The following is an 11,335-nucleotide window of genomic DNA, read 5'->3' on the forward strand; positions in this document are numbered from 1 at the left end:
TCTGTATTGCTATTTAGTATCCCATTTAGAAAATAAATGCTTCAACGCCCGCAAAATCGTGAGATGTTGCAAAACATACCATGGTAGCTCTTTTTGTATCTCAAAGTTTTGCCCATGAATTGCACGTGGGTTGTCTATTTTGGGCATATTGGTGTTGGGCAAGCATGAATGTGTGTGAGCCTCAACCCTTGGTTATGCTCTAGTATTTCTTAATCACACACAGTATCCGGTAGGACGAAGATCATGGTCGACCTAGGACTAATAGATTGATGGAACAATTGTTATGAATAGTCCATAGTGTCAATGTGAGCACGGGATGATCGAGAGAGTTCAACATGCGTCTTCCAATTAGTAAACCTTAAGTCGCTTTAGGTGCCTTCCTCAGCAAAGCACGACAATGTGTAGCCCTTTATACATTTGCATACCTTGGGCCGGGCTTCGTAAAGTCCGGCAACCAAACATCAAGCCCGAACTCGGCCTCACCCGAGGTTTGAATTAACACCTCTTGTATTAAAAAAAAAGCAAATCAATCATTTATGGGACACACAATGATTTTGGTAATATTACTTTCCTATAAGCCTAAGCCCGACCGGTATGCCGATTGAGCCGTACATGCCTAGCTCTAGTTATCCTCGAGTCTTTTGCATGTTTTTTTCGATTTTACACAACGCCGATCATTTTTGACCCAGAATAGGAAGGACTGATTTTCATTAATGCATCCAACACATTTTTTTTCTTCATGGTCTTACATCGTAGTAATGAAATGAGAAAACCATGTTCTAAAAAAGGTTACATTTACTGTCGCAATTTAAGTAGGATCAAGACGTAGATCACATAAATCATGATAGTCTTTTTCTACGGATAAATGATGAGATACTAAAGCCCTGTTTGGCATTGCTGGACTGTGCTGTGATGAACTAATTTTATAATCTATTGTGAAAAAATTTACATGAAAATAAAAAAAAGTTGGTTAGCCAAATATAAAAAAAGTAGAAAGCGGGTGAAAAAACACAGAATGATTATAATTCAACCGTAATGGCAAACGCGGCGTAAGGTGAGACATGTTAAACGGTTACAACCATGGTTGTGTCGATGAAGCGGAGGAGAAGACAGGAATTTTTCAACGGGACGGTGCTCAAGCTCATCTCATGGCGTAATAAGACAGGCGGCAGTGAGGGCCCACTTTGCAGTGGCTGCAGACAAAATGTCCCGGGCCTCAAAACTCTGGATATCGGTGCGGCGTTCAACCGTGCAGAGCTTCCAACAGCCACCTAACGGGAACGCGCGAACGTACGCACGCCAAGCAAGCTGCTTTCCATGACGTCACATCAGGGGGAGGTCCACCTGTAGGGCTCAGTCTGACACGTGGGATTTGTCTCTCTTGTTCCTGCCAGCTGATATTATTTCCGTCCAGGATCTGCATGCATAATCTCCACCACACGAAGTCAAAATAAAATAAAATAAAATAAAATCTCGTTTATTTCTTCTGTCCTGCTCCTGCATCTTTGCTTCTTCTTTTTTGACAGGTCATCATCCTGCATCTTTTGCTTATTACTACAAAAAAAGGTGATTAAGTTTGCGAGACTCTTGATCTGGATTAGCTTAAACATCATCGCCGACCAAAAGGAGGAGGAAATTTGTTGCTTTTTGTTGTTGGAGTGGGTTGAAGTGGGCGTTTTCAGCTGATGAGGTGCAACCGCTAGAAATGTTTGTTGCAGGAACTGTCTACTCTTTATTTGTACACAGGCCTTGTCTTCTCCATCTCTTTTGCACGTACTTGTCTCGACATATAATTAGACAGCGGCGAGTCCTCTAAACTGCTGTTACAGCATGATTATTGAGCGGCATGCCGGCATTGCAATCGCCGTCTAGCTAAGCAGTACGGCATTGCGCGATACACGTCAGATCGATACAGATATACAGATAATTTGTCCCCTCATCTCTTCTTGTTTTTTGGATACGCAATTCTGCCTTTCCAAATTGATTAACATTAATTAATTTACCCAAAAAAAAGATTAACATTAATTTGTCCCCTCCTTTAGGCATTCGGCCTTAATCCATTCCTTTAATTTGCTTGCACGGCCTGTCAATTTTCATTTGTATTTCCTCATGGACAAAATAGTCATACGCAAACTACCGCATGCAGAAGTCCGGGCTCAAGACCGTTGGAAATATGCCCTAGAGGCAATAATAAATTTGTTATTATCATATTTCCTTGTTCTTGATAAATGTTTATTATCCATGCTATAATTGTATTGACAGGAAACTAAATACACGTGTGGATAAATAAACAAATATCGTGTCCCTAATACGCCTCTACTAGATTAGCTCGTTGATTAAAAGATGGTTAAGGTTTCCTAACCATAGACAAGTGTTGTCATTTATTAACGAGGTCATATCATTAGAAGAATGATGTGATGGACAGACCCAAACCTAAGCATAGCTTTTGATCGTGTCACTTAAGTTTAATTTGCTAATGCTTTCATTATGTCAAGTATCATTTCCTTAGACCATGAGATCATGCCACTCCCTAGTACCGGAAGAATACTTTGTGGACATCAACCGTCATCTCGTAACTGGGTGATCATAAAGATTTCTTCAGGTATCTCGGAAGGTGCTTGTTGGGTTGTATGGATCAAGACTGGGATTTGTCACTCCATGTGACGGAGAAATATCTCTGGGCCCTCTCGGTAATATAACATCCTAATGAGCTTGCAAGCATGTGACTAATGTGTTTAGTCACGGGGATATTATGTCGCGGTACGAGTAAAGAGAACTTGCCGGTAACGAGATTGAACTAGGTATGGTGATACCGACGATCAAATCTCGGGTAAGCAATATATCGCGAGACAAAGGGAATTGGATACCGGATTAATTGAATCCTCGACATCGTGGTTCAACCGGTGAGATCTTCGTAGAATATGTGGGAACCATTATGAACATCCAGGTCCCGCTTTTGGCTATTGATCAGAGAGGTGTCTCGGTCATGTCCGCATGTTCTCGAACCCGTAGGGTCACACACTTAACGCTTAATGTCGCTAGGGTACGATGAGATAATAGATGGTGATATCGAATATTGATTTGAAGTCCAGGATGGGATCCAGGACATCACGAGGAGCTTCAAAAGGGTCCGGAGATAAAGAATTATATATGGGAAAGCTGTTTTGAAAAAGTTCGGGATATTTTCCGGTATGGACCGGGAATGTTCTAGAAGGTTCCGGAAGTTCTCAAAAGGTTCTGGAATGTTTCAGAATATTCCTGAGAATTTAATTGGGCCTTTAGAGTAATTAATTAGAGCAATCTAATTAGTTATCTCCTAAGCCCATTAGGGGAAAAGGGGAGGAACAACTCCACCGTACGGTGGAGAACCGTACGCGGGGAGGGGAGCTCATGGGGAGGGAGTCCTCCCGGGACTCCTTTCCGGGATCCCTTGGCCGGCCACCTCTAGTAAAGGAAAGGAAAAAACTGAATTAGGGAATTGATCCCTATGTGATCAAATTCCTATTTCTTAAGAGGCAAGAAAGGAAAGATGAGATTATCTCTCTTACCTGCCTTGCCGTCGACCTCCTCCCCTATATAAGGAGGGGAGGGGCTGCCCCTTGGATGCCCCTGCTCTCCCTGACCTCCTCCTCTCACGCGCACGGTGAAGCCCTGCCCGTGGAGAACTCCACCATAGCCTACACCACGCCGTCGTGCTGCTGGAATCTCATCGACCTCTTCCCCTCGCTTACTGGATTAAGAAGGAGGAGACGCCGTGAAGCTGAACGTGTGGATACCAAGGAGGTGCCGTCGTTTTCTGCATTGAGATTGATCTCGTCAAAAGTTCCACTACGCCAACAACGATCCTGTGATCGTAACGCTTTGTGGTCTACGATGATATGATGCTCATTATCCCTCTCGTTACTTACATCTACTAGATATGTTTTTGGGTTTCTTCCGCACATCTCGTAGAAATTTTTTTGTTTTTCATGCAAGCGAACACTTCAAGGACTGCGTGTGATGATGATAACTTCAAATAATTGTTATAGTTCCTACTGTATCCAACAGTATCTAGCTCCACGTATACCCATAATCTTTTTATATACACACATGTCGAAAACCACGAGAGATTTGGTCGCCGATCGCCAAAGAAATAAACAAACAAAAAGCTGCGGTTGAGTTAATTAATATGTTGTCCTGTTGTGATCAGGCAGGCCGTACCGCTGATCCAAGTCTCCTCGTCATAAAAATCCCAAACTTGGAAGCATTTTCGTCTGCTGGCTAATAACACCACACGTCAATGTCGTGCAGATACAGATCGAACCTGTTCTCTGAATATCCTAACCTTTTTTTCTAGCAAATCCCTTTAGTTTCCCTGGGTCGTATCTATACACGGACATCTTTGTTGCACCGACAGATGCATGCAGAAGCGTGCAAAATTCTGATTTATCTTGTGAGGAATCAGAAATTTTGAAATGATGTAATCGCAGTTTCTCCGACAGTTCCCTAGCTACACAAGTTTCTGTATTTTTTCTTTCTAATTTTTAAATATAATTTTCTTCAGCTTCTTTTATCAATAGAATAAGCAGCGACAGAACAAGTCTGGTAGCAGAAAACAATCAGAGGGGACATAGACATTGCTTTATGCCGGAGAATTCATGGCTGCACAAGATATGCATAAAAAAAGAGCTCCTCATGTGGAAGATCGATCTAATTAAATAATGCTGACCAAAAAGACACCTGTCCAAAATCTTCTTGCTTGCTTAGACTCACCCCCGGCCAGATGAATCATGAGCACTAATGAAAGGTGTGGGCTAATTCGGCCTGCTTCTCTTTTGTCTTCTCCAGAGAGAGAGGGGTAGAGAGAGAGAGTAGATAATGAAATGGTTCCTTTCTTGGACCATAATGCCCTCAAGCCTTTTCAGCAAAGCGAGATGATGCGGTGTACCTTTTTGTGATGTCTATCTACGCTGGATCGATGGACCAAACCATGCTTGGCAAGTGGCAGGATCATGACAAGAGTGTTATATCCTTCTAGCTAATTAATCCCTATCTGTACTAGCAAGTACTTATTGACCTGATCATCAGTTTATTTTTTGCGGGAGAGAGACTTGATCATCATTAGCTTGCAAGTACTATATATGTTCTGAACTTATTTTGAAATAAATAAAATATGCTACATACGCCGCCGCTATATATAGCACCAGTACAGTATATACAGGTGGGTGAAGGAAAGATTACATGTTAATTAAAGAGGAAAGTACATAGTCAAATGGATCGGAGTTCGGAGACGATGGAGTATGAAGGAATAAAGTCACATTTTTCCGTAATAGTGAAGTGATAACGCCTGAAAACCACGTGGAGTTGGCAACAGTGATGTTGCATCCGATCAAAGGAAGGCCAAGAACTTTTAAGCACGCCTCTAATCAATTTCGCTGAATCCTTGAATAAGATGCATCATATATATAGATCTCCATTTCCTTTAATTTCCTTTATGAGAGGCATGCCATGCCACGCCACGAATAATGGTTGATTTGACGGAGCAATTGATGTGAGGTACGGAATGCATGCGCTGATCATACTTACTTGGAATTAAAATGATGGGTACGACGGAGGACAAAGCATGTGCCCGTGCCATGGGAAGAGATAATTTGCTGGCCAAAAAATGGACACCCATAAGACAACGGAGAAAATGCTGCAACCTTTCCTAGGTACTGGTCGAGTGCTACTACTGCTATATGTTTCAGTCTAGTCCATCCTTGGTTCCTTTCACGGCTGCCAAGCCAGCTTCTGGTATATGGGTCTTTCTGGGTCGTGGAGATGCAAGCGCCCGATGTCAGACTAAAATTAACCTTGTCACGCTCGCGGGGGATTAGTGGATTTTTTTTTGAGGGGTGCGGGGGATTAATGGATAGGCCGGATTCGAGGTGCCGTGGAAACTGAAATCGAGAGCCCAACAGATGCTTATGGGCTCACAATCGAGTACAATAAGCCTGCTGTTATACTTGGGCTCAAATCGCGGTCGACAGATGGGCCTCTTTCACTTGAGGGCCTCCAATGTGGCTATCAGTGATACATTCTCATTCCGCCGTGTTTTTTTTTCTTTTCCTTTTTCCGAAAACAAATGAACCCGAAAAAAATAACCTCTCTTTTCAAAACTTTATGATTCCTCGCCGTATATGCTTTGGACTCAGATGTGATGTACTGGGGCCTTTTTATACACCAGCATGAGGAGTGGCGCCAGCCAAGTTAAGCAAAAAGCACGGGAAGATACGCAGTGAGTGAGACAATGAGTGGCATGCATCTCCTGTAGGTGTATAAGTGAGTCGTGTCATTACCAACTCGATTGATGAATTGATCGCAGTGATTACCAAATTCCATGTTTCTGCGTGCGTGCCAAGGTGCGACAGTGCATGTTACCACTTAATTTCATTTAGCTCTGCTGATGTTCGAAGCTACTCCCGCGGTTCGCTTGCTGTGCTACCACTCGACACTTGTAACTACGGAATCACATTGGTTGAGGTTTTCCTTTCCTCGTCTTATGTGCCACATGCTAGTGACATAGGTCCGTCGTTTTGTCCGTATCGTCAAAGTACAAAGCAAAATGACGCGATCAAATTCACCTTCTTTTTTGCAGAAGGAATTAAATGAAAAATAAGGTCATTTTGACATCCTTTTGGAATTGGTCTCAACATTATACTATGCGGACACCATGCAATTTTTGCTCTGCTTGTAAGATGGATAACAAAACAACAAGATTTGGCCGAGGAGAAAATGTTGCCTTTTTTTCTAGCATCAGTAGGATGCTATTGCTTCAATTCCATCCTTCTTTTGGTACAAACTACAAACAAATTAATGTAATAAATATATTAATATATAATTTTAAAAGTTGATTTAAACTTGGCAAGGGCCTCATTGCCGGACCCCCTCTACCGAAAATTGTGACGTCCTCTCTCCCATTGGGGAGATGGTAGACCAACAGTCTCAGCAAGTGCTGCGAGCCGTTGATCCAGGGCACGTGTTTTCATGATCACCCGCAGCCCCCGTCCGATATATGTGAATTTCACAGCTGCCCAACCTTGCTCTTTTATATGTGTCTCGCCGGTTACCCTAAGACGCAAACTTTCGATGTGGGACTAATTCCGCCCGTCAATTAAGTAATCTATCCGGTCCGGAGTCTATTTTTTTCAAAGAATTAATAATAATTTTATCGGGCCGGCTCAATACCGGCAGATGGGCGTGAGTTTCTTATGTCCTGCATGAAATAAGTGCGGGGTAGGTTTGCACTCTACTCGAGAGCCCACCTTGTTGGTAATGGGCTAGTGGTTGATTATAACGGGCTCGTTATGGGATTAGAGGAGTCTGCTTTCGTACTCGGGCTCAAATTGCCATGATTGATCTTTTTTTTTCAAGAATGCAACCTAGCGGGTGCATCATTGATTAGAGAATAAGAGCCAAATGGCTACTACAACACCAAAAATGGCAATGCAATGCCACAAAGTGGCCAAAAGGAGAAAAAAAACAACTATGTGCCGGTAGGCAACCTACTCGCCCCGAGGGCTGACAGAGAAATCCTACCCCTAAGGAGCCCGGCGTTCTCCCAACGTCCAAACTCTTCAACGACGATAACAACATCCTCTGAACGGAAGGAGCCGCGCCGTTGAAGACCACGTTGTTCCGGTGGCACCAAATGGTCCATAAGATGATGGGCGTCTGAAGGTCCTTTAGTGCCCGGCGTGGAAATGTCCCGCAGACTGGCCGCGACGGTCGGCACGCACGCATTCAAAAGTTGATTTAAACTTGACAGGGGCCCCATTGCCAGACCCCCTCTACCAAAAATTGTGACGTCCACTCTCCCATTGGGGAGATGGTAGACCAACAATCTCGCCAAGTGTTGCGAGCCGTTGATCCAGGGCATGGGCCTTCATGATCACCCGTAGCCCCCGTCCGATATATGTAAATTTCACGGCTGGCCAACCTTGCTCTTTTATATGCGTCTTGCCGGTTACCCTAAGACACAAAATTTCTATGTGGGACTGATTCCTCCCGTCCATTGAGTAATGTCTCCAAGCTGGAGTCTATTATTTCACAAATTTAATAATAACTTTATTGGGCCGGCTCAATATGGACCGGGAGATGGGCATGAGTTTCTTATGTCTCGCATGAAATAAGTGCGTGTTAGGCTTGCACTCTACTCGAGAGCCCACCCGTTGGTAATGGGCTAGTGGCTGATTATAATGGGCTTGTTATGGGGATTAGAGGAGTCTGCTTTCATACTGGGGCTCAAATTGCTGTGATTGATCCTTAAACGAACCAAGTTATTTGTCCTATTGTTCTCTCATTCTAAAAGGTTGTCTGTTCTGTAAAAAAAATATACACCCTCATCCTCTTTTTTTCTCTGACACCAAGTAACCTGTATTAAACATCAACTAAGGTTATATCACGCTGCCCCTTACCTTTTTGGTTTTTGTTGCCTTACAAAATGTACATTATCATCTCATTTAAAACATAACGTGTCTGATGCCTCCCCGTCCGAAAAAAAGGAAAATACATTCTTAGCTTTACAAAATTTCCTTTTGAGTTATATAGTACTCCGTACTGTTTTGCTTTGAAGGCTGGATGTGATGTGCAGCGGTAGACCCGGGCCTTTTATACACTAGCCGGAGGAGTGGCGACAGATTAAGCAAAAGCACCCTTGGATATGCACCGAGTGTCATGCATCTACTACACGGAGTAGCACTGTGTAGCCAGCAAGCTCGAGTGGAGCAGGGGCACGCGGCCCCTCATCATCTGACAGCGACCTCCCACCGAAACGATTCCATGTTGACAAAACCGTTCATTTTGCAACTCGTTAAAGAATTTCGGACTGGTTAGTTAATTTCATTATCTCGCAAAGAAAGTAACAAATCCAGGTTCAGAATTCATGAGTATACCATACTAGCAATCAGAGCAGCTATAGCCCTCCTGAGCCCATTCTGTAGTCCAGAAATTTCGCAGAAAAAACTGCTTAAGTTCCTCCAGAACCCAGGAAAGCTCCACTGTTGCAATGAGAACAAATTGTTTCTTTCTTCTTCTCCTTCTTCCAAATAAGGTATGAAGGCCAAACTGATTGCATTCAGAAGCCTAGCTAGATGCCGGAGCAGCATCTATGCACATGGCTGTGTTCCAGTCGACGTGGCCTTCGCGCCCCAAATTGCAAGAATGATGTCGGCCCCTACCCTAATTTACGTGTCACGATCAGCCTTCTACTCTATCTAGCTAGCTTCTTCATCTTGAAACTCGCTCGATCTATATCTTGTTGTAAAATATGCATAGAGACATGACACGTACCGTTGTTGTATTGCATTCCGAGCCGTTAGGTATGCAGTCACAAACTAGCTACATTTTCCTGGATGACTGAATTGATTAATCAATCGGTACAGTACATTATATATTTTGCTGATTCCGTATGCAGGCAGCATATGATGGATATTGGATACATAGGATATGTAGCGGGATAACATATTTATGTACCGTCCGTTAGTGTTTCCATATTCTACTCTTACCACATCGATCCGGTGGCAGCTATAGGTAAGCGCAGGGCTTAATTAATTAGATTGAGCAATGAGCAGTGATCATCTCACTGATGAAGACATAAGAATCTTCCGTAAGTTGTGTCAAATTTAAAACGGATGAAGAACGTACAGAGACATGCGTGAACAATCAACAACATCTGACGAATGATCATCCATACATATTACTAAATGTATTCTTCTCATAGATCGATATATAGAGGGTTCCTTCCTTAATTTACATCCATGCTTTGATGGTAATTTCGCACTCCATCATACGGTAAGAAAAACAGGGGGAACAAGTAGTGAAATTCTCCTCCAGATTATACATGCATATATAGCTGAAGGTGTCACATTTCTTCTGAAAAAAAAGGAGAGCTGAAGAAAGCTAGGTGCAGCCATTAAGAAGCACCATGTGCCCATGCACACACACTCAAGACAAACAGAGCAGGACGGACGATAATTATAGATAGATAATTACAGCGCGCCAAATGATCCACGTAGCTAGGCGCACGATCACCATTCACCACACAACTGACTGATCGACTGACTGACTGACTGATTTGATTTGATTTAATTAGTCGCGGCTCTTGAAGGGGATGGCTCTGATCACCACCACGTGGTAGATAGCAGCCAGCGCGGCTCCAATGAACGGACCCACCCAGAAAATCCACTGCAAACCAAAACACACACCAAGAGATTACTCGTGAGATCGATTAATTTTACCCAGATAGACTTTGCAGCGATCAGTAGAAAGATGCATAGCATAGATCAGTAAAAAGTTCGAGGTCTTACGTGGTCGTCCCACGCCTGCTTCCTGTTGTAGATGATGGCAGCACCCAGGCTCCTCGCCGGGTTGATCCCGGTTCCGGTGATGGGGATCGTCGCCAGGTGCACCAGGAACACCGCGAACCCGATCGGCAGCGGCGCCAAGATCTGCACATATATTACATCCATCATTCCTTAACCCATGGAAGAAACGAAACGAAACGAAAGTAAATCGACTCATCTTCTTCCCCAAAAACACTTACCGGAACATGTGAGTCTCTGGCGCTACGTTTAGCATCAGTAGCCGAGAACACAGTGTAAACGAGCACAAAAGTGCCCACAATCTCCGCCCCAAGCCCATCGCCCTTGGTATACCCAACAGCCACGGAGTTCGCGCCGCCGCCTTTCCCCATGTAAAGCCCGGTCTGGAACCCTTTCACGACGCCGGCGCCGCAGATGGCGCCGAGGCACTGCATGACCATGTAGAACACGGCCCGGGTGAGCGACAGCTTCCTGGCCAGGAACAGCCCGAAGGTGACCGCCGGGTTGATGTGCCCGCCGGAGATGCCCGCCGTGCAGTAGACGAGCACGAAGATCATGCCGCCGAAGCTCCAGGCGATGCCCTGGATCCCCACGGTGCCGCACTTGGAGGAGGAGCTGCTCACGCCCATGACCGTCAGCACGCTGATGTAGAGGAAGAGGAAAGTGGCGATGAACTCGGCGATGCCGGCGCGGTAGAAGGACCAGGAGGTGAGCTCCTCGGCCTCGAAGATTGGGGCCGGAGGGGGCTCCTTGTAGTCCTTCTCTGAGTCCCCGCCTTGTGCGGCGGTGCCGATGGGCTGCCGCTCTGAGTAGCGGTTCGCGCCCAGGCGCACGTCCTCCTCCTTGCCCTCCATTGATGTGGATCGAAGCTTGGCGAGCTAGTTTCTTTTCTTGATGGTTGATTGGGGGATCGAGGAGGAGGTGATCGGTGGGAGAGATGAGGAAAGGGAGTGGCTCTGGAGTGCTTTTATAGCCAGGGCTCTATCTGCTATCAT

General features: G+C 44.6%; 1 protein-coding gene, 1 non-coding gene and 1 pseudogene across 2 annotated transcripts; all 3 read right to left on the reverse strand.

Moving 5' to 3' along the window:
* Positions 1-6,883: 6,883 nt before the first annotated feature.
* Positions 6,884-7,035, reverse strand: LOC112272114 (annotated as a pseudogene).
* Positions 7,036-7,783: 748 nt separating this feature from the next.
* On the reverse strand, positions 7,784-7,939 carry LOC112272103. Its single transcript, XR_002965799.1, has one exon. It is a non-coding gene; the product is annotated as a U1 spliceosomal RNA (small nuclear RNA).
* A 1,753-nt stretch (positions 7,940-9,692) lies between these two features.
* Positions 9,693-11,335, reverse strand: LOC100845597 (aquaporin PIP1-5). Its single transcript, XM_003570391.2, has 3 exons — positions 10,562-11,335; positions 10,326-10,466; positions 9,693-10,203 (listed from the first exon to the last, which is right to left on the reverse strand). Exons 1-3 carry the CDS (start codon positions 11,192-11,194, stop codon positions 10,108-10,110), a joined length of 870 nt encoding a protein of 289 aa, XP_003570439.1. The 5' UTR covers positions 11,195-11,335; the 3' UTR covers positions 9,693-10,107.

This window comes from Brachypodium distachyon, chromosome 3, assembly GCF_000005505.3.
Source record: "Brachypodium distachyon strain Bd21 chromosome 3, Brachypodium_distachyon_v3.0, whole genome shotgun sequence".
NCBI lineage: Eukaryota > Viridiplantae > Streptophyta > Magnoliopsida > Poales > Poaceae > Brachypodium > Brachypodium distachyon.